The sequence below is a fragment of the Toxorhynchites rutilus genome, chromosome 2 (assembly GCF_029784135.1).
Source record: "Toxorhynchites rutilus septentrionalis strain SRP chromosome 2, ASM2978413v1, whole genome shotgun sequence".
In the NCBI taxonomy this organism is placed as follows: Eukaryota; Metazoa; Arthropoda; class Insecta; order Diptera; family Culicidae; genus Toxorhynchites; species Toxorhynchites rutilus.
The window spans coordinates 98,857,018-98,880,868 of record NC_073745.1 but is presented as its reverse complement, the minus strand read 5'-3'; the positions used below and the strand labels follow the sequence as shown (position 1 = coordinate 98,880,868).

The 23,851-nt window shown below is 39.7% G+C and overlaps 2 protein-coding genes across 2 annotated transcripts; one reads left to right on the top strand and one right to left on the bottom strand.

The window, feature by feature from the left end:
• Positions 1-4,920: 4,920 nt before the first annotated feature.
• Positions 4,921-6,990, bottom strand: LOC129769982 (protein angel homolog 2). The gene is made up of 4 exons (XM_055772534.1): positions 6,596-6,990; positions 5,941-6,541; positions 5,450-5,890; positions 4,921-5,382 (listed from the first exon to the last, which is right to left on the bottom strand). Exons 2-4 carry the CDS (start codon positions 6,535-6,537, stop codon positions 5,011-5,013), a joined length of 1,410 nt encoding a protein of 469 aa, XP_055628509.1. The 5' UTR covers positions 6,538-6,541; positions 6,596-6,990; the 3' UTR covers positions 4,921-5,010.
• Positions 6,991-12,538: 5,548 nt separating this feature from the next.
• Positions 12,539-14,450, top strand: LOC129768679 (zinc finger protein 436-like). Its single transcript, XM_055770464.1, has 2 exons — positions 12,539-12,816; positions 12,877-14,450. The coding sequence occupies exons 1-2, from the start codon at positions 12,688-12,690 to the stop codon at positions 14,377-14,379; spliced, it is 1,632 nt and encodes a 543-aa protein (XP_055626439.1). The 5' UTR covers positions 12,539-12,687; the 3' UTR covers positions 14,380-14,450.
• Positions 14,451-23,851: the final 9,401 nt, after the last annotated feature.

The window sequence follows — 23,851 nt, the reverse complement described above, 5'->3', positions numbered from 1 at the left end:
AGTCAAACGGAAAGTTCTCACCGACACACTGGCATTACACGTGAGCAAACTCGTTTGAAACAAAGTATGGCTTCAATGCAAAAACAATCCAATTTTGTCGAAGCTTTTCTGGATTTCACTTTGTTTGATTTTTCATTTTCACAACACAGACTATTCGTAATTTTTTCAACACAAAACTCCATTGCCGCAATAGCGCCAAAATGCAATTGAAATCAAATACACAACATATAAAATGAACGAACCAACCTAAAACACGTCTGCACGCGACGACTGTTCGAGGCACTCTCCCACACAAACGCATAAGTTTAAGATCAAATAACTCCTTTAATGATTACCATTATCTATTGTGGATTCGGCCGGGCAGAAGAATGCCGCCACGGGAAAGAGAGTATAGCGCGACTCACAAAAATAAGAGTATTTTTGGGTGCCCTCTGAAAACGGTTTATCGATCGAACTTTCAGCAGCAGTGAAGCGAACACGCGAATAAATGTGTTTGGATATTTAATGAATACTTTAAATTAGTAGTAAAGTAATCGCAAGTATGAGCATAATTTAACGAAGAAAGTAAATAAATGAAAAAAAACTGTGAGGAACAAAAAGCCCTACAAAACATATTACGAGACAGAAAATGAAGCATGCAAGCATAAAAAATGAAACAAAAAAATTATGATAAAAGTAAATAAATGAATAAGAGTAAAACAGAATTGTGCATATTTTTGGTGTAATTGATATTATATAAATATTATATCATGCAGCATAAAAAATATAAATCCCACCGGTGTAAGTTATGTGATCCGAACGTTCAAAGATGGAGGGAGAGGATTGTCTGCTGCTGCAACAAGTTCGGCCTGACGTGAAACGCAATTCGCAAAAATTAGTATGAGCTTTGATTCCGACAAATAACGCTGGTGATGAGGTCACATGTGCATCGTCAATCATAGTAACCCATGAGTTTTGACGTAGGACTACGTCTTTCATTTCTATACCGGGGTGTAAAATCAAAGTTTCTAAAACGAAAGCGTTACGCCGGAGACCGAGATTTTGAGTGTTAATAGCTCCTAAACAACTGAACGAAATGGTATGATAAACACTTCATTCGAAAGATAAAATGTCTACGCGTTCTATACTTGTTACTTTCTGATCCAAAAACTTGTTTCAATAGTCTTAAATTTGCTTTCAAAATAGGCTATTGAAATCACCAATCGGTATATAAGCGAGCGCCGCTCGGAAATCCACTCAGTTCTAATTGAACAGCGATTGGAGCATGTTGTCGCTGTTGTGGTGAAGCTCTTCATTTATCATGAAAGCGCGGATGAACGGTGTCACCAAGAGCCTGTTTGTGCACCTTAGGCCAGAAGGGAATCCATCAGCAGGAGAGTGATGCTACAAACGGTTCCCCGGGAAGATCTCGAAGCAGTCGCTACACACACACACATACACGCACGGAATTCTTTCCGTTTGGATCGAGAAAGATCCGGAAAATAATCTGCCAGTTCCTCTAGGAATTTAAAAATACATTCATGTGAAAGAGCTTATTTGAATGTTTTCTATCCATGTAACACTGTGACCAAATATGTTTCAATCAAGTGCTATTAACAGATGGTTATCGAGTTAGCATTAACCACTGGTGGGCTTCCAGTATCGAGGAAAATGTGGAAATATCTAATCGTTACTGAAAATAATCTGCCAGTTCCTCTGGGAATTTAAAATTACATTCATATGAAAGAGTTTATTTTAATGTTTTCTATCCATGTAACACTGTGACCAAATACATTAGGTTTTGTGATTTTTCAATCAATCGCAATCAACAGGATAGCTTCTGAAGATTATTCTTCTCCATCAGTAGGATATTTCCGTATCCAATATTGGATGCATAAAACCTTGTGCCTCCAACGTAACGCTCTCGTTTTCGAAGTTCTCCAAATATTCATTCATTCAGAATGAATTCAGATTCAACTTCATACAAATGATCTCTAAATCAACGATAGTCCTACGTCACCCTTGCGGTTATACCATAGATATAACCCACTTCCTGTTTTTAAACAAAATTTAACAGCGCCATCATTGAACTGCGAAAGTAATGGCGAAACCCGTAAAGCAACTGCGCTCCATGGTGTGTGCGCACTAGAGATGTGCAAACCAGCTCATCATGGTGAACAGCTCAGATCAGTTCAGCTCACCTAAAAGAGCTGTTCTTTATGAACAGCTCTTCAGCTCAGTTGTCAATACGCTATACTCATCGGAAAACAAAATGTTACTGCGTGTGTACTGGAGCAAAACTATCGTAATTTTTTGTCATTTCTCTAGTCTCTTTCTTTATTCGTCATTTCTCTAGTGGAAGGGAATCGATTCGGAGGTAAGTATTTTATTTTTGTTATTTTTGTTATGATACATTTTTTTAGGTTCCGCGCAGGAAGCGATGGATATCAGTTTGGCGAATGATGCACAATCTCAACAACTTCGCCACACAACTATAGTTCTACAACAGTACACCCAGCGAAAACCATCACCATTACTACCATTGTATAATTTTCAAAGTGAGCTGAAGAGCTTTGCGTTTTTTTTTTGCGAGCTGTTCCGTATCAACTCACTCTAAAGAGTCGACTCTTTGGAACAGCTCATGAGCGGATGGCACATCTCTAGTGCGCACTGGAAGCTCCCGTAACGAAGAAAGTGGACCTCGCTACGTAATTTGAGTCCACCGAATATGCCCGTTCTGTTATCTATGATATCCTAACACTTCTGGAGAAGAATGACAGCATTGAACGGAAGCCTGGTGCCGGTCGCCCGACTGTACTACGCGATCGTAAACAGCGGCTGAAGTTAAAGCAGAAGACGGGGAGGAAAAGTTGCAGCATCGTTCCTGACTTTGGGTGAGAAGTGAAATATATCCACGTTCCCAAAGAAGAAGCTTCTGTGGCCAACCATCAGCGAAAAGGGAATGTCGAAGCGGCTCTCCTTCCGTTCGGAACTTGCGGTGAACGAAGAGATTTACAACACAAGTGCGAACCTGGCCTCCGCCCATGTCCCTAAGGAGTCGCTGGAGAGGATGAACCGCTTGAAGATAGATGTTGTTCCAAAACTCTGCCAACCTCCCGAACATCTGGGTCCAATCGAAAATTTCTGGGCAAACATGAAGCGGAGGGTTTACTTCAACAAATTCGTGGTGAAAACGGCAAAGAAATAACTTAAAAACATGCCAATAAGTATGATTTCGACAACAATGCACTATGGTCCAGGAGATGCATTTAAGTGAAAATTGGCATTTAGAGCTCGACAGTTATTCTCTAGACAAAAACTGTCTTCAACAAAGTTGTTACTTATGATAGAGCGCTCATTTTCATGTTACCAAAAATAGGGTGACCAAAATTCTCGGTAAAATAAAAAATCTAACTTTCTTGTTTTTATAGATAGAGGTAAACATAGTTCGACAATGTTGTGGTCCCAGTTATTTTAGACTTCTTTGTGGAACAATTTTTTTTCTATCTCTTGAAATAACCGATATAGCGCCTTTTTTCTAAGTTGTGTTAGGGTCACCATGAAAAAAAATATTTAATTGTTCTAACTTTAATATTTCAATTTCTACATACAAACTGTCTTCTAAAGACTTTTGGAACATACTAATACAAACATTTTGCGACGCAGTACTTGTCAATATCTCAACTTCACTCAAAGGTATTCATATTTCTTCCCAAAAAACACGCTCTCTCCAATTGCTCGTCATTCTTGCTGGGGCAAACAAAAAAATGTTTGTCGGCGGAATTCGAAAGAACAAATTTTACTCTATATAATGTGTGATTTTCAAAGATATGTTATTTTTTGTATTTGAGTAAATTAAAACTGAAATCATGAGTTTTTGGGTGAAAACCCATCAATAACTTTGAGTAGGATTAAGATATCGCCAAATTCTTCATCGCAAAATATTGGTATTCATAAGCTCTAAAAGTCGTACGAAGATAGTTTTGATGTAGACTTTTAAATATAAAAGTTAGAGTAAAAAGACGTTATTTTTTCATGGTTACCCTAATGCAACTTAGTTAAAACACAACTTTGTGGAAGATATTTAATCTTTAGACAAAAACTGTCTTCGACAAAGTTGTTACATATGATAGAGCGCTCATTTTTATGTTATCAAAAATAGGTTGACCAAAATTATCAATGAAATAAAAAATCTAACTATCTTATTTTTATAGATATAGATAAACAACTATCGATTCGTCCCTTAGAGAGGGGGAAGTGGTCTCAAACTATCATGAAAACCTTCCCAGCCCCAAAAACCCCTACATACCAATTTTCATGTCGATCGGTTCAGTAATTTTCGAGTCCATAAGAATCAGACAGACAGACAGAAATCCATTTTTACACATATAGATACGGAGAACTCAGGGTGCGCAGAAAGATTCAAATTTCATGAAAATGCAGAGCAGATTTTATTTATTTTTGATTATAGTTGTGAACGTGGTATGTGGATAGCCCCTACGGGTTTCTCTTGCAATGTTCCATTTCAATTCCACAAGTACAATTTTTCAATAATATCGCTTCTCTATTAACTCACAAACCAAAATATAACCATCGTTGAATGAAATTTTGAAATTAAACCACTCAGAATGCTTAATATCTGAGCCGATATGATTTACGGTTTTGCTTCCCTTTTTTACTTTTGATCAGTATTGATTGCCATAGGGTGCTTTAAATATTATAAAATAACTTGTAGTATTATTAATTAGAAATTAGAAATTCATAATGTAACTTTACAAATCAACCATCTGTCCATCTTACCCGCTCCTTCCCTATCCGGAAATGGAAGATCTTGTGTTTGGCCAATCTTTCCACCACTAGAAAATGTTATAAAAATATTTGAAAAACTATTCTAGGCAAGACAGAACTAGACGTCATCCTGGTAACATCAAATTGAAAAACTTCTGAGGAAGCGTGTATATTTATAACCAACGAACAGATAAAGGTTTGTCAAATTAAAACAAGTGCCGATTGGTGGCAAATCTCCGATTTTCATTCCGTACTATTCTTCAGCAAGAATCGACCGGCGAGAGCGAAATGATCTGAACCGAAGTACATATTCGGTATCGTGTAGATTTCCCGCGCCTGCTTCACTGTGGGCAGGGAGTAGGTGGCCACCAGTTTTAGATTACCTTCTACGAATGCCTTTTCGCTTGTGTTGTGAAATTTTGTATAGAACAGAAAGTCTACGGTGATCCATTTTCCCTGGAAGGTGGTTGCTTCCGCGTTTTCTTCCCCTAAGTTATGCTTGTAAGCTGATGTAAACTTAAACCGATGCCTAAGTTTTCCCTGTCCAAACATATGGTTTGGCTTACTGTCCCGGGCAGGAGCAACTGTTGCTGGTGTGGTGCTGGAATTATGTAGCTAAAAGAAGTCCAATCATTTTGTTAAAATTATCACTATTCCAGAGTCCACGATTGCTCGCACAAACCATTGAATGACACCCACTGTCAGGCTCAACCCGATCAATTGAGTTCTCGTGCCGACAATCATCTGTGATTCCCAACCTGGCAGGAAGCAACTCTTTTCCAAAAGTTGATCCATTACCACCCATTTGTGGCTCGAGTGTATTTGTGGCTAAGCTTTCGTATTGCAGGAAAGCAGTCGTCAGAAGAACGTAAGGAGCAGTGTATGGTTGGAGATTAAAGTCTCCCGTCACAATTGTAGGCAAATACTTCGGCGTCCCGTTTTCATACCTCCCGATGTATGCCAGACGATCTAGTTCTGCCAATAATACCTGTATCTGAGCTAAACGTATATCCTGTCGTCGCGGATTGTACAGGAGGTGTGTGGTAGCCACCACCAATTTTTGATTCGGGTTTGATCTCACCCCGAATTTAGCAATTATAGCTACATTTTCACGATCCAAACGCTAGAGAGACATAAAACAATGAATGGTTCCCATCACAAATATCAAGTTACCTTAACATCCGGTTGATAATATTCTACGTCTTGATATTCAAGTAATTCGAATACATCCTGTTTGAAATAAATCGCACATCCGTCGGTTTTGTCCCCTGTCCGCTTCTTGTATATTACATCGTACTTGAAATTAGCCAATCCGCGGCTAAATTGTTCCTTGTGGTTTTCCTGTAGCTCTTGCACGCATAAAATGTCTGGTTGAACCAGATTGATCTCCGCCATCAGCCGATCGTATCGATGAGACCACGATAGCGCCACCGCATCGTGTTGATCGTAGAGTTCTTCATGTAGCTCCAGCAAATCTTGGGCTAGAATATTATAACTCATGAGATTGAATTGAACGTCATCTGGGCTTCGCCGGGCGGAGCACTGCACTGAGCGCCAATTTCGACAAGTCTCGGACATGTTTCTCTGCCGCGCGTAACGCTGAAAGATTCCTCTAACGTCTCTCTCCGGACCTTTTTGTTTTGACCGTGGTGACTCGCGCGATCGGTACATGCGCTTGAAGCTTCTGAATTGCGTCAGCTGATAGTCCAGGGGACTTTTTAATGCCACCGTTAGATTTGGGATCAATGGAGTTCTGAAGATGCGTTTCATGTAACTGAAATGGTAGCTGTGATCGTTATATAAGTTCTTGATGATGTTAGCAACTGACCTAAGCAAGCTAGCACTGACGAGCGTCAAATTCTCACTTAGTAAATAATTCTTTTGTCGTAATTGGATGTAAAATTATAAACAAACTTAAAGTAATAACATATCGCACTAAATTTTATGATACACTGAGACGAGCAAGGAATTAACAAAAACAAACACCACACAATTCCTTTTCCGTATTTGTCATAAAGTATAATTGCGAATATGTTTATGCAGGCTTTGCGAAATACTGCTGTTCCGGTTGTTAGACAGGAACATGTATTTTAGCAAGTTTAGTAAATCGATTAGTTCGAAATATCATGTTAGAATATTTAGCTGAAACATAGCCAGAAGGAAATATTAAGATCTATATTTTTGTTTTTCCAAATGAAACTGCTCTATTTGAATGTAGTAGGAAATGTCAAAATCAGCTGAGAAGAGTATACGAAAACAAACAGTGACTAGATATAAGGATGTAAGAATATACGTAAAATATATTTGTATAGGTGAACAAGATGTCGTCACTAATTACAATTAATGTAAAGATTATATTGGAAAACCAGAAGAATGTAAACGTTACGTTTATTGTTATTTTTAGCCAAAATACTCATAAAAACATAAAATTATTTCAGAAGTTTGAATTTGGATGGATAGCAATAGTATTGACTTTGTTTCACTATTCAAGCAAGCAAAAGTGCAAGAAACCAGCCTCGTGACAAAGTCGTAGGTGAATGATTATTCCTTTTTACTAGCCTAATTGGTTGTGTGTCCGCTACTAAGCGAACGATCATGAGCTCATAACTCAGGGCCCTTCAACTGACCATCTTAGTGTGTTATTCTAGCTACTATGTCCACGCAACAATCATCATGTGTCGGTAATCCCAGTTCCTTACTGCTCATATTTTCGGTCTGCTGCATCGGTAATTGGCACTATCAATAACGCAACAAAGGAACCCTCATATCAACAGTCCCGCTGTGAACAGCCCAACCATGAACATTCGAACAATAGCAATATTCTTACGCTGAAAAAGGCGACATATGTTGTGCATCGATAGAATAGGAATTCTCTTGCGCCTAAACGGCTACTGTGTTATAGATAAAAAACAAATGTTTATCGATAGATAGCGATACTCTTACGCCTCAAAATGGTAACAGTGTAATGTACAACAAAAGTTATCTTCAGATAAAAAAAAATGTACACGAATGAATTCGGCTCTGTTACAGCTGAATTGCTAAATGAGCCTAATAAAATAAACTGTTGGGATAAAAAAAACTCGCATATATCCTTAAAAAAGGCTATTTGAAAATTACGCAAACTATTTTTAGCTTTGAGAGAAGGTGTTTACTTGTCGCAAACCCTGACGTGACTTTTTATATATGAATATGCTTATATCGTCTTTCGTGTTCATTTTCATGATCCACACCAACACACAAGACGTGAGACCAGACACAACACTTGTCGTGTTTACAATTAAGACTGATGAAGCTGTTAAATTGACAATGCCCGACTAATTAAGGGTGGTTTAGAGTTCCCGTACAAGAAAGTAATTCGGATAAAATATACAGTTATTCACAAATCAACCCGAAGCAACGAAGTCTTTCAACTCGTGCAGAGATCCGATTGAATGAAATTGCATCCATATCGAAACCTTTATTGAAAACTCGAGAGTTGCTAAACATATCATTTTACAGTTCACGGCGAAATAATTTTCAGAATGCCTTGGGACATTCGAACGTGAACATGAACGGGAAAATATGTTGACGTATATATTCACCACTGTTTTCACGTTCACGTTCACCGAAGTCGGTAAACTATGGTGAGTTCACCAACATCTCGATTCCACGGTGGAAATTCAGAATCGTTGTGAAATACTGAATTAATCCACTTTTATCAATATGAATTGTGTTTAAATATTTTTTTCAACTAGGAAATTTTTCTTCCTATCGTTTCAAGATGTTTTCCCTGCGTTTTATATATGGACTGATGAATTATTACCAAACAAGTGTTTGTTCACGTTCACGTTCACGGGAACTCCAAACCAGCCTTTACATACGAGGGCGGTCCGATAAGTACTCAGCCTCATCGCCCGATGGTGTCAAAATTTCAGCCGAATCGGACTCGTAGTTTTGTTATGACCGTGTGTAGAAGCGGGCGTGCCCCCGGATTTTAGAAAAATGGAAAAAATGGGAATTCCGCCGTCGCCACGGCCAAATTGGTCGAATTGCACTACGAACTGCTGCCCCATCCACCGCATTCTCCAGATTTGGCCCCGTGCGACTTTTTTTTTGTTTCCAAACTTGAAAAAGTCACTCGCCGAGCAGAAATTTGAGTCGAAAGAGGAGGTCATCGCCTCCACGGAGGCCTACTTTGCAGTCCTCGAGAAAACGTATTTTTCAGATGAATTAAAGAAGTTGGAGTCAACCGAATATTGGTCGAACAATAGCATTGAGTGCTCAATAAAACGATATGCTGAACTATAAGTTGTATAAAAGATTATTCAGGCCTAATTAAAGCTTTTGTTCAAACATCGATATTTAGCTGGATGATACGCCAGTGAAACCGAGGGTTTATTTTCATTTGTTCAACAACCCATGAAAAAGCTGAACAGACACAATTAAGGCCTGAAATGAAATGGAAATGATTCTTTGTTGGGCAGAGTGTGAGTCCAACAACCAATGATTATCTGTTGGGCAAAATGTTAGCAGTCTAAAACTATATTCGACTACTAATACTTTGTCCAACAAATAATCATTAATCATTGAGATAACAGTTTGCCCAACGAATAATCATAAATTAGTCAGTTGAATAACATTGATTGCTATTAGGTGTACCGATAAGTTTCTTCGGTTTTACAACAGATGGCGTAACTTGATTATTATTCCAGTGAATCAAATTTCCAGACATTTTCTTATGCTAGAGGGAAGCGCAGCTGTAACCCTTAGAGGAGGAGATTTTGCTACTGGCAAGCAAAACCTAATCACATACAAAATTCCAGAACGACATTTACTTTCTTGTTTATACTCTAGGCAAGTATTCCCCTTCATTCTTCTACTTTTCCTTTGTTCACGAAGATTTTAACTCCTGCGATTTCCCCTCCGTTTGTCGTCGATAAGTTGCTTGTTATTGACAGCTCTGTTCGGGAAAGCACACAAATGGACAGAACAAATGTATGGAAAAATGGAAACGTTTAAAGTTTTCATAAGTTTTAACCATCCACAAACCAGGGGATTCTAACGTTTAACATTATGCACAAATCTTACGGAATTTCCGATTCGTTTAGTATGTAAATCGTCAAAATCCGTTCGCGACAAAAATAGTTATCAACCTTAACATTATTTCATAAAAGCGTGACCTGTTTTCTGATTTGGCACCCTTAATGAAAGAAGTAGTTCTACGTCAAAAAGCTGCGGAAAGTCATCGCATTTTGGTGGAAGTTTATTGTGACCATACTCCAACTGAGCGAACGTGTCAGACGTGGTTTGCACGGTTTAAAACAGGTAATCTTGACTTGGAAGACAAAGAATGTACCGAATCGTCAAAAAAGTTTGGAGACGAAGAATTGGAGGCTTTACTCGATCAAGATCTGTCACAAACGCAACAAGAACTTGCAGATACACTTGGAGTAGCTCAGCAAATTATATCCGATCATTTAAACGCAATGGGAATGATCCGAAAGATAGAACATTGGGTGCCGTATGAATTGAAACCACGAGACGTCGAACACCGTTTTTTTTACGTGCGAACAACTGCTCCAACGGCATGAAAGAAAGGGTTTACCAGAAGGTTACACTAGCTGGGTGTGGTGTACTATGAACTGATAAAACCGAATAAAACCATTACAGGAGACCTCTACCGACGACAATTGATGCGTTTGAGCCGTGCAATGAAGGAAAATGGCCACAATACGAGCAAAGACACGATAAAGTTATTTTGCAGACAATGTTCGGCTGCATGTCGCGAAACCGGTCAAAACATACTTGGAAACTGTAGCATACTAATTAACCCCAATTCCTATATAACACAAAACATCCAGACCCTCATTCTTCCTCATCCTCAATTCCGCATTCTTACTTATTTCCCATAACCACCTTCCGGCTGACCCTTGGTACCGCACAGCTCACTTTGTAATGTCCAAGTTCTCGATTAGGCCGTAAACTATCACAGGTCGCCATGAGATATGCCATAGCATATTCGGATTTCGGATTACTGATTTACGCGTCGACTTCTGTCACACGGATCGATTCGTGGTTATCCGACAAACCGGCCGATTATTTCCGCAAAGACATTCGTAAATTGCCAGAAAGATGCGAAAAAGTTATGACAAATATTGCAAAATAATTCAAAATGAAGGCGCTCCATGATTATGTGCTTGGGGTTATTGTCCTGGTGGAAAATGTAGCTACTCAAATTCATTTTCTAAACAGTTCAAGTACTCCTACATGATCTTCGTTACACCAATCACCTTTCCATCAAACCTGATAAATTATTAAAAAAACAAAAACTACGTACACATGTTCATACACATCCAAACCACGAACAGCACAGTTGGCGTTTGTGAAAACACGGTCATAGAACTAAATAAATTTTTCCCATCAAATGCAACCAGTAGCGTCTAAATAAGTATACAGATAGCTGATCCGGGATATTCCAAGTTAGAGGCTTCCACGTCTAAGGTCAAATCTCAACTATGACAGAGCTATTGAACTTATCTTGAGCCCAAACAGTTTTCCTTAAACTGACTCCACTTCAAAATGATGCCACTTAGAACGATTCAAAATTCTTGAATTGTAGAGCAGATAGAGAGCTTTATTCTGGTTGATAGATACAGTCAAGTTTATAATGCGTTTTTGGGAGAAAATTTATAATAACCCCTAACAACACTAACTTTGGAGTTTTTTAATTTCATGCTCGGTGAAGTGTTAGATCATTAGCCTATTAATCGGCTTTTTGATTGCAAAATGCTTCTAGACCGCTAATCTACTAATCGGATTTTATCTATCGACGGTTTTCGTACAGTTTCGTGCATTAGTTATAAAGGACAGAATTTAAAATTTGGATCTGGTGCTCTATCTCCGATTTCTGATAAAATCACACTGTTTTTCAATGAATGACGATAAGTCAAGGGTGACTTTTAATAATTGTCATGCTTGTAGTATTTTCTATTCCGAAATTTTTGCATATTTCCAGGTAAATTTTAACAAACACCATTAAACCTAAAATTTTGTACCTTAAATGACCTTAGTTATTAACATTAGTATTCGGTTGCGTGGAGGCGATCTGGCGAAGTGGTTAACATCTGTACGTCTCAAGCTAAAGGTCACTAGTTCAATTTTCACTCCCAAAATTCTTCCGACGGAATTAATCCGTTGGTCCAAGTGATGAATCAGCCAAAAGCTGAAAATCACTATAATACAGCAAAATAAAAGTATTCGGTTGAGATTTCTATGCCAAATGAAACACTTCATTGTATTAGAGGTGGGCAAAACGGTTCATTTCAGTGAGCGACTAAGAGCCGCTCTTTCATTGAAACGAGCCGTCTCATTTGAGCAGCTCTTTTTTGAACCGCGGCTCTTTCTTGTACCGAGATTCTTCTGAAAAGCGGCTCTTTTTTGAGCCGAAACTCTTTTGAGCCGCGGCACATTTTTGAGTCAATGAGTCAATTTTTTGATTTTTTTTAAGTTTAGGTCTTCACATTCTCTAAATATTCGCAGTTAATTTGACATTTTTTTTATATGTATTGTAATGATTTTCAACTCATTTGGTTGGTTCGTCACTTTTTACTCCCATTTTGAGTGAGAATTGAACTCGTGACCTTTAGCGTGAGAGGCATGGATGTTACCACTACGCCAGATCGCCTCCACAGTTAATTTGACATCCCTAGAGCGGTCTTTTTTAATGAAATAAAACATTCTGAGTTTGGAGCACCCCCCGACGATTTGTTTATTTTCTATTTTCATCGCCAGCTGATACTTGCTGATACTTTCCATAAATAGAAGCAAACTATTTCCGCAACTATTTAGAGGCGAATGAACTGAAAAGTTTAAAGCCTCTTTAATCCAACATCATCATCATCATATGAAGTTTCTTGGAGAAACTAGTTATTTGCTATTCAAATGGAGTTTATGAACTCAGAACACATTTGTCGCTGTTGCTTAACAAATGCAGGGAAGTTCTCACCGTTGTTCGAAATCTACAATGATTATTATCTACCCAAAGTGATCAACGTCTGCACCGGACTATCAGTATGAACGCGACATCATATGTGTATCATCCCATTATGTTATTCTTCCATTTGTTTTTAGATAATCCAATCCGATGGCCTCCCGGACATATTGTGTGAGATATGTCTCGTAAAGCTTATCACGGCTTATGAAACGCGTCGACTGTTCATCCGTTCCAATGATCAACTCAAGGAGCGGCTCAGCAAGTTGAAACAATCGGAACAGGAGATCATAACCGAATTAAATTCGACGGTTGCCAAATGTGTAACAGCTCCTGCTGTGGATAGTAGTCTTTTGATCTCGGTTGAAAACATCCTAGATGAGGGCCCCATAACTACTTGGGACAGTGAGTTAAACATCCACATCAAACAGTTTCAGGATAGTGCCAGTGAAATGACTGCCAACATTGAGAATTGCTTGGACGAATTGGTCAACGAGAAGTACGAGAAACTGGAAAAGGATGGTTATAGTTTCCCAATAAATGCTGCCGTTGATTTACCCCACGAAAGCAATACTGGAGTGCTCGAAGCGTATGTCGATGAGTCAAAATTTTCGAATACAATACTTGAAGAGCAAGATGACATGACGGACTTCCCTCCATTCTCTGATTACAGCGAAAGTTCAGACGATACTGAAGGACAAGACGAGGAAGTTCAGAGTGTTGTTAATCGGGTAGAAGAAACCCCTCAGAAATGTCACATTTGCGGAAAAATGTATAGGAATTCACGTTTGCTTCAGAGACACATACAATATCATAACACCAACAAAATGGATTGCCCGATTTGTTCGAGAAGTTTTACTCATAAGAGCAACCTCAAGCGACATTTAAGTTCACATAAACCTTCGGGGGATGGGTTTCCCTGCCCGAAATGTAGTCGAATGTTTGAAGAAGGGACCCAACTTTATGATCACTTGAAATTGCATAAAAATTCTTCGGAAAGCTCTAGATCCTATACACTACACTGTGATCGCTGCGAGTTGGAAACAACGTCCTTGGCTGGCTTTGTAGCACATATGGCCCGAGATCATGGTATTCCAAAGGAACAAGTGAAGGCATTCCGTTGCCACATATGTACGCTACGTTTTGTATCCAAACAGGGAATGCTTCGACACATCCAGAGCGTACACGAAAATCAAAAACCAGTTCAGGGCAATAACTCGAAAAAGTTTCTCTGTACCGAATGTGGCAAGTGTTTCCAACGATTGCGACACCTCGAGGAGCATGCTAATTCACACGCAGGAATACGACCTTTCGTGTGCGAATGTGGACTTTCGTTCACCCAACAGTCCGGACTAAATTTGCACATACGCGCAAAGCATAAAAATCAGAAGTCGTACATATGCAAAATCTGTCGGAAATCGTTCTCACAGGCAACACACCTGAAGCACCATGAATTAATTCATAGCAACCGGAAGGAGCACGAGTGCACTGTGTGCAAGCATCGATTCCGTGTTAAGAGCAATTTAGTAGCTCATATGCGAATTCATCGAAAGCATCCCTACTGCTGCAGTGAATGCGGTCGAGAGTTTACACAGAGTGCTTCCCTAGAGCAACACATGGCCACAGATCACGAGCGATGCTAGTCAATAGGTTAAATATGTATAATTTGTATCGATAACTCGTTCTATCTTTGTAATGATCCAGAGAAATAATTGATTGCATAAAATTGAATGCCATTTTAAGTTTCTACTTTTCGGGAATTTTGAACAGACTATGGGTTACAACAAAAGAAATTCCCCCTGAAACTCTAGCAATTCGGAATCCCGTGCAAGCGATTATATATAAATCGTTTATTTTTACAGGCTCAGTTACATTAGTTTAAAGGAGCCGAATTCTTAAGTATATGTTTTAAAACTATACATAAATAATTTTCCTAACACTATGGTTAGTAAGGTGGAAAACCGATTACTCGCGGTTTACTCGAGTTTAGAGGGTGACATCTTTCAGGAAAGGGATGGGATATAAGGGAATTGTTACAATGTTGATGATCACACTCGATTCTTAAATCTATTGTATATTTACATTTCAACTTATTTTACTGTTTATACCAAGGGGGCCAATCGCTCGCAATGGATGAAAAGGAGGGTATAAGGACATAGGTACAATCACACACGAAGATCGATAGCTTTAAGGAAAACATATATTTGGGTCATGTAATCAAGGTCTAACCGAGCCAACACATCTCTCACCGGCACATTGGGCTGTCTTCCTCGGGCCCGAAGGGAGTTTTCTAAATTCGATCTGGCGACAAGATACATCTCGCACGACCAAACAACATGCTCGATGTCGTGATAACCTTGACCACAGACGCAGAGATTGTTGCTGGAAAGATTGAAACGAAAGAGAAGCGCATCTAACGAACAGTGATTGGACATGAGTCGGGAGAAGGTGCGAATAAAGTCCCGACTCAAGTCCAGACTTTTGAACCACGGTTTGAGGCTAACCTTAGGGATAATCGAGTGAAACCACCGGCCCAATTCATCTTCGTTCCATTTGCGTTGCCAGTTAGCGATGGTATTTTTACGGACTAAAGAAAAAAATTCATTGAAGGCGATTTGACGCTGGTAAATGTCGCCTTCAATCGCACCTACCTTTGCTAATGAGTCAGCCCTCTCATTACCCGGAATTGAGCAATGTGAAGGGACCCAGACAAAGGTAATGACATAACAGCGTCTGGATAAAGCACTCAAAATTTCTCGTATTCTCTCAAGGAAGTACGGCGAGTGCTTTTCCGGCCTCACTGAACGGATAGCTTCGACAGAGCTAAGACTATCCGTTACAATGTAATAGTGTTCAACAGGTCGTGAGGCGACGCTGTCCAGCGCCCAGTATATCGCTGCCAATTCAGCAATATATACTGAGCAAGGATTCTGAAGACTGTGGGAGGTGCTAAAAATTTCGTTGAACACTCCAAATCCTGTGGACTCATTCATAGAGGACCCATCAGTAAAGTACATATTATCACAATTGATACCCCCATACTTTGAATCGAAGATCGTTGGAGCGATCCTCGATCGTTGATAATCTGAATATCCATGGATATCCTGTTTCATGGACAGATCAAAATGCACAGAGGAATTGATGTAGTCAGGAAAACAAACACGGTTGGGAATATACGAAGAAGGATCAACCTGCATGGAGATGAATTCATGATATGAACTCATGAATCCGGAGTGAAAATTTAGCTCGATCAGCTGCTCAAAATTCCCGATCACCAATGGGTTCATAACCTTACACCGGATGAAGAACCGAAGAGATAATAAATTGAAGCGATCTTTTAGTGGGAGTAGGCCTGCCAAAACCTCGAGACTCATGGTATGCGTTGAGGGCATACATCCCAACGCAATACGGAGACAAAGATACTGAATTCGCTCGAGTTTAATGAGGTGTGTTTTGGCAGCTGATTGAAAACAGAAACTGCCATACTCCATCACTGAGAGAATAGTTGTTCGATACAACATTATAAGATCTTCGGGATGGGCTCCCCACCAGGTGCCGGTAATTGTACGGAGAAAGTTTATTCTTTGTTGACATTTTTTACTCAGATACCTAATATGGACCCCCCAAGTACATTTGGAGTCGAACCAGACCCCAAGATACTTGAATGACATAGCATGAGTGATCGGTTTACCCAAAAGTTGAAGCTTTGGTTTTGCTGGTCTATGCTTCCTAGAAAAAACCACCATCTCTGTTTTCTCCGTGGAGAATTCGATCCCTAGCCCAATGGCCCAGGTTGAAAAATTGTTCAAAGTATCTTGTAAGGGTCCTTGCAGGTCGGATTCGTTTGATCCTACGACAGACACCACTCCATCATCTGCAAGTTGTCTTAGGCTGCAATTTTGTGTAAGGCAATTGTCGATGTCGCTTACATAGAAGTTGTACAAAAGGGGGCTTAAACATGAGCCCTGGGGGAGGCCCATGTAAGAGAACCGACTTACTGCCGAATCTCCGTGAGAAAAGTTCAAATGTTTCTCACAAAGCAAGTTATATAACATATTATTCAATAGAGGCGGCAGACCCCGAGAGTGTAATTTGTCTGACAAAACCTCTATTGAAACAGAATCAAAGGCTCCCTTTATGTCCAAGAATACTGAAGCCATTTGTTTTTTTTCGGCGTAAGCCATTTGAATTTCTGAAGAAAGCAACGCTAGACAATCATTCGTCCCCTTGCCCCTGCGGAACCCATATTGTGTATCTGAGAGTAAGGCATTCGTTTCAACCCAACGATCAAGGCGAAACAAGATCATTTTCTCCAACAATTTCCGTATACAAGACAGCATTGCTATTGGGCGGTACGAATTGAAGTCGGACGCGGGTTTTCCGGGTTTTTGAATAGCTATAACTCGTACTTGTCTCCAATCATCCGGAACAACATTATGCTCCAGAAACTTATTGAATAAATTCAACAAGCGATGTTTGGCCACATCGGGGAGGTTTTTCAACAAGTTGAACTTAATTCTATCCGATCCTGGAGCCGAATTGTTACTTGAAAGGAGAGCAAGAGAGAATTCTACCATCGAAAACTCGGAATCAAGATCGCACCTATCTTGTGGTATATCTCGAACAATTCTTTGCACGGGAGCGAAATCGGGACAAACCTTTCGCGCAAAATTAAAAATCCATCGATGTGAATGTTCCTCGCTTTCATTCGATGAAGAGCGATTTCTCATGTTTCGAGCCACTTTCCATAATTTTTTCATTGACGTTTCTCGTGACAAACCTCCCACGAAATTTCGCCAATAAGCACGTTTTTTACCTTTGATCAAGTTTTTAAATTGATTTTCAAGGTCTAAATACGTTTGAAAATTGTCAATGGTTCCTCGTTTCCGAAAAGCTTTAAATGCATTCGATTTTTCTACATAAAGCTTTGAACATTGGCTATCCCACCATGGATTGGGAGGCCTTCGGTGAATGGTGGAACCTGGGATGGGTTTCGTTTGAGCGCGAACCGCGCTGTCATGGATCAAACGAGAAAGGAAGTTATACTCCTCCAATGGAGGTAAACCATCTCTGGAATTGATGGCTAGAGTAATCGCGTCCGCATATTTTTTCCAGTCAATGTGTCTTGTGAGGTCATATGCCATGTTTATAGATTCAGAAGAATTCGACCCAATGGTGATGGAAATTTTGATTGGCAAGTGATCACTACCGTTGGGATCCTGGATTACATTCCACTTGCAATCTAACGATAGTGAATTCGAGCAAAGCGAGAGGTCAAGAGCACTTGGGTTAGCAGGAGGTTTAGGCACACGTGTTGTTTCCCCAGTGTTCAAAACGGTCATATTGAAGCTGTTACAAAGGTCATATATCAACAATGAACGATTGTCGTCGTACTGTTCCCCCCAGGCAGTTCCGTGAGAGTTGAAGTCTCCCAAGATCAATCGTGGCTCAGGAAGGAGTGAGCACATGTCAACAAGTTGTTTGCGGCTAACCGCAGCTCTCGGAGGCCAATACAAGCTGACAATACAGAGGTCTTTGCCTTTAATGTTTGCATGACAAGCAACAGCTTCGATCCCTCCAATAGGTGGAAGGTCAATTCGGAAAAATGAGTGGCACTTATTGATCCCCAATAGCACCCCTCCGTATCTGTCATCACGGTCCAAGCGTATAATATTAAAATCGTGGAAAGAGAGATCATCTCGCGAAGAAAGCCAAGTTTCGGACAGAGCAAAAACATCACAATTGAACTTATGAATTAAAAATTTGAATGCATCCAATTTAGGGATAAGACTACGACAATTCCACTGTAAAACAGTGATATCTCCGACCTCTCTATTCAAATTAGACATCAAGAGAGATAATCATTGCAAGGAGGGGCCATGTTTGCATCAATTGTTGCAAAATTGTCTTTAGTACTGGAAGCATTGAGATGACAATGGTTCTGATGGAATCGGAAACATTAAAACACGTGAAGATTTGATCCACAAGGTCAGTCAACTTTATAAATCACGATTGGGAAGTTGAGCTGGACGCAAAAAAAGGGACAGTTGGGGTTTTTGATGTCCCCTCGAGTGCTGGGTCGTTCGAAGGTGAACTATTCCCACGGAAGCCAGGAGGAACCTGATTTTGCTTGTCCGCTGCACTCGATATTTTAGGCAAGCTAACATGGGGTACCACCGATGGGACTTGTCGTTGAACTTTGGGAGTGGACACATTTTTGCGCCGGGAATTCCCTTTGAAAATAAACGGTGTGCCCTCGTTAGCTGTATCCGCTTCCAATTCGTCAACTGGCAGTGAAGCAAAGACATTGTTTGTTGGTAATGGTTGTTGAGCCAGTGGGGAAGCGCCCTTTAAGATATCCGCGAAAGTGCGTTTCGAGCGTTCCTTCAAAGAGCGCTTTTGTTTATCCCAGCGACTCTTGTAAGTTTCACAAGCTGAGAGCACGTGTGGGGATCCCCCGCAATATGGACACTTATGCTCAGTCGCACTGCAGGATTTCCCCTCATGTTGCTCTCCGCATGTGGCACAGCGCTCCTTGTTGGCGCAATAAGCTGCTGTATGACCAACTGACTTGCATTTGTTGCAAGTCATGGGCTTTGGCACGAAGAGTCGCACCGGCAGCCTCAATTTGTCCACCATAACGTAGTCAGGGAGGGCGGCACCAGCAAAAGTGACTCGAAACGAGTCGTATGGCGTAAATTTCTTTTCTACTCCTTCCTGGGTAACTTTTCCAAGTTGGCGACATTCCAAGATTTTGACTTCCATCGAAGGAAGCCTCTTGAACCTGCCAACTCCCATACTTTCTATAGTTTTGCACGTCAGACCCGTTTCAGATATAACGCCCCCAATTTCTACGTTATGGGAGGGAATAAAAACTCGATATTCGAGGATGAAATGCTTATCAGCAACAATATCGTTCACGTCCTTTCGGTTAGTCACGACAACTCGCAGTTTGTTCGGTCTTACTTTGCAAATTTCCGAAACAGAGGTGTATCTTTTCAGATCTGTCATAATCTGTACGACCCTCAAGGCTTTACCATTAGGTTTGGGCCGGAAAAAAACAACCCAAGGACCAGCGTCAGGCGCATCGTCCGGATAAACCCTGACACGGGGAGCGGAAACAATAGGAGAGGAATTCGAGGACAAGGTTTGAGTGGGGACAGTAACATCAGAGGGGGGAAGGGATGTCGATGATTGGGTGGAAGTATTGGAGGAATCAGGGGAAAGGTTTGCAATCTTTTTTTTGGAGGGGGGCTTGGTAGTGTGAGTTGACTCGTCCCCAGAAGAAGAATCTTCGGGCATAGGAGTCCGTTTAAGGGACTTACTACACCCTGCTTGAGCAAGCGAGGGGGAGTCTGAAATGTCCATGTCTAGACCCCCACCCTCCTCCATTCTTAGAACGAACGATTATTATCTATACAATTTTTTTATCTCACTTGAAAAAAAAAAAAAAAAACTTAAATAAAATAAAAATAATCACATAAATTTGTTGTTCCGATATGCGCTCTGTTACCCTATTAAGGGAGACACAAAAGTCACGCGCTACGGAGACAACACAATAGCAGAAGTTATTGTTGTACTCAACTGAGCGTCAACCACGTGTTGACGATGCCGTTATGGTTATTGATCCACTACAGACGCCGATCCAGACCACTGCAGAGGCGCTGCTTCCTCGGTTCTGGCTGCTTTGGGCACTTTGGGCACTAATTCACCACAGAACACACGAGAAAAAAAAACCAACTCGTTGGGGAGAAGAGAAAAAAAAACTTCGAGAACAATGCTTGAGGAGTGATGAATGAGTGCAAGCGATTGTCTTCGTAGAAAAATGTTTGCGCTCCTTCAACTCTCAAGCTGTGTCTTTCGCTACTGGATCTTAAATTTAAATTTTGGGATGAGATAACACCAAAATGCGACTATCGCTCAATACAGAAATCATAAAATATTGGCAATCCGAACGGAATGGAGATCTACAGATCTCCGATATTGCTGTGTTTGCTTTTAGACTGAAGCTTCTGATCATACTGATACATTTCGTTAGTTAAGAAATAGGCGGCCTGAAAACGAGTACTGATATTTAGACTGAGAAAAAGTTTAGTCGGGAATACGAGGTTAAAATACCAGAAGCATTGAAACCGACGATTGAAATACTTGAAATTAGCGAAGAATTAAATGAAAATTATTTAAAAATAACGTTGATAAACATTTTATTACATAAATATAGGCATATTCAAGTGAAGAAAATTAACTATAACAGCGCTATGAAATACAATAAATACAGAGCGATTACCCAGCAAACATTAAATCATATGACTAGCATATACACAGCATAATGTCTCCCATATTTTGGGTGGTATATGATGCGTCTAACTGGCATATACATCATATGTATACATGATTGCATGTAACATGCAAAAGTGGAGGTGACATACCCAGTAAACATATCCAGCTAGGTTGCGTATAAATTCGTATCAAATTACAATCGTATAAAATATCAATCAAAGTATGCATCATGTGTATCTGAAATCGTTCTTCTTCAATGGCACTAACGTTCCTAGAGGAACTTCGCCGTCTCAACGTAGTATTACTTGCGTCATTTTTATTTGTACTTAGTTGAGATTTCTATGCCAAATAACACGCCTTGAATGCATTCTGAGTGGCAAGCTCTAGAATACGCGTGATCACAGTGCAAGTCGGAGGAAATTTCTTTAACGAAAAATTCCCCCGACCAGAACGGGAATCGAACCCGTATCTGAAATCGTATAAAATGCAAAAACGCGATTTTCAATATCATTGATGGATTCAGCCGTATATTGGTATAACAATCATCCTAATATCGCGATGTGCGATGTTATATACATGCATTCTATTCATTTTATATAACATTGTCAGGTCAAATCGTATATCAGTGTGACAAGCATCGTATATCGGTATATACGATTTTAAATACAAATATGATATGACATATTCGTATAACGCATCCAATCCAAACATACCCAGCCAACACTAAATCGTATAACTTTTGCACATGGTAGATCGCATATAAATTCGTATCAAATTACAATCGTCCATAATATCAATCAAAAGATACATCATGTGTATCTGAAATCCTATAAAATGTAAACACAGGGATTTTCCATATCACTGATAGACTAAGTCGTATATCGATATAACAATCATCCTAATATCGCGATGTGCGTATTATATATGTACATTATATTCATTTTATAGAACATTGAGTATCGTTTATTTGTATATACGGCTTTATATTCATATATCGCCTCCACTTTTGCATGTATATCCAAAAAAGTTATATACATAATATATCACCGAAAGGTGACTTGGATGTATGTATATCGTCTCCAATTATGGCATTGTATACGATTTAATGTTTGCAGGGTACAAACATGACAGTTACTTGCGAATTAGTTTGGATGAATATACGACATATGTTTATAGTACGACTATTGTCATACGTATAAATGATTTACTACAGGCAAACGAAAAAGATGTGTAGGTAATGTCGGGGACATAACCGGAGTGACGTAGGACTATACAAAGGGGACAGCTTTTTCTAAATATATATTTTAAATATATTGTTTTATTTTCTTCTCCTACGTGAATATCTACCTATCTACCTGAAATATGGATTAGTTCACTGTTTACTCTTTATGAACATGTTGGGAGTTCTGAAAAGAACCTTTGGTGTAGTGTTTTTGCGTTTTTCTTACAAACTTTCTCATTTTTTTCTCACTGTCTTATAGTTGATTCTTGATTTTTTTCTGAAGGCTTTGTACTTATCAAATGATCAACGACGGGCATCTTTTGGTGTATGCACATATCGTACAATCAAAATGATGGCTGTGATAGGGAATGCAGCCTCATTAACTATCATATATTTCACTATTGAGCACATTACCGTACCTTAAACTGTGGTTTCGGAGACGAATGAATTGTAAGATTTGTATCTCCGCAAACAAAGTAAATAAAAATGAAAAAGAACTGAGGTTTTGGAGACGAACTCTACTATCTGTCGAGAAATAAACGAGCTATAAGCGTTCTGAAAAACCAACAGTAAATACAGGGACGGATGACCTTCGAATTGAAGTCCTTTAAAATAAGAACAGAGCAGCAGGAAATGCATAGCTCATCATATTGCTCCTTAGTTATGTTTCTATACAATGCTGATGTAACGTCAGTCAATTTTCAACATCAGTTATCAACCAAAGAAAGCAGTTCTTGCTACCGAGAAAATTCGTTAATGCCATCCTGCATACAATTTGAAGCCACTTTTAATTCGGAAACCATGTATGGGTTTGTGAAACTGAATGATCACTTTGAAAGACCCCAACCACCAATAAGTTCAAAAAAAAGCATAAACAAAATAATTCAGTTCATATTATATGTCATATGTCACTTTAGAATGCATTGGTATTGTGAATAACTTTTAATAACTCTTCTTTGAATGGTTTAATGGCCCTGAAAAGCGCCGTGTTTTACGGTGGCTGGTTTTGCCACCAAAGCAGTCTGTATAAACAAACTTTTTCCTTCTTCTACCTGCTGCCGTTTTGCGATTGCGTTTGCCACTCGCTGAAACTAGTTGTTGCCACCGAACCGAATGTGGTATGTTCTTATTGTCGTGAACAGCTTTGCAAGCCAACTCGAGCACTTCGGCGGCCGAAACTTTATAACCGCTGTTAGGTATAGAGATGGGCAAAACAGTTCACTTTGATGAACGGTTCACTCATTAACCGTTCATCTAAGTGAATCAGTTCTTTTTAACAGTTCTTTCGCTCTTTCGTTCAGCGGTATTAACACTTTGGAGTCCGGCGACACCACAGTGGTTACGTGCGCATAGTATCTCAGTGGCCGGCAATAGCACTTGAGTATCATTTGTATTCTGTTGGGGTTTGGTTTAAATAACAATAACATACACAGACTATCAATTTTAATGTTTTTATAAGTAGGGAAGGTGGGGAAAAACGGACATATTAAGAAGAACTTTTATTATATCTTTCGAAACTTTCTAGTTTCCCGATGATGTCAAGAACGGGCGGCGACGAGCCAAGTAATCCGAGTTAGCGCTGCCGACGCCAAGCGCATATTTTTTTACAAACC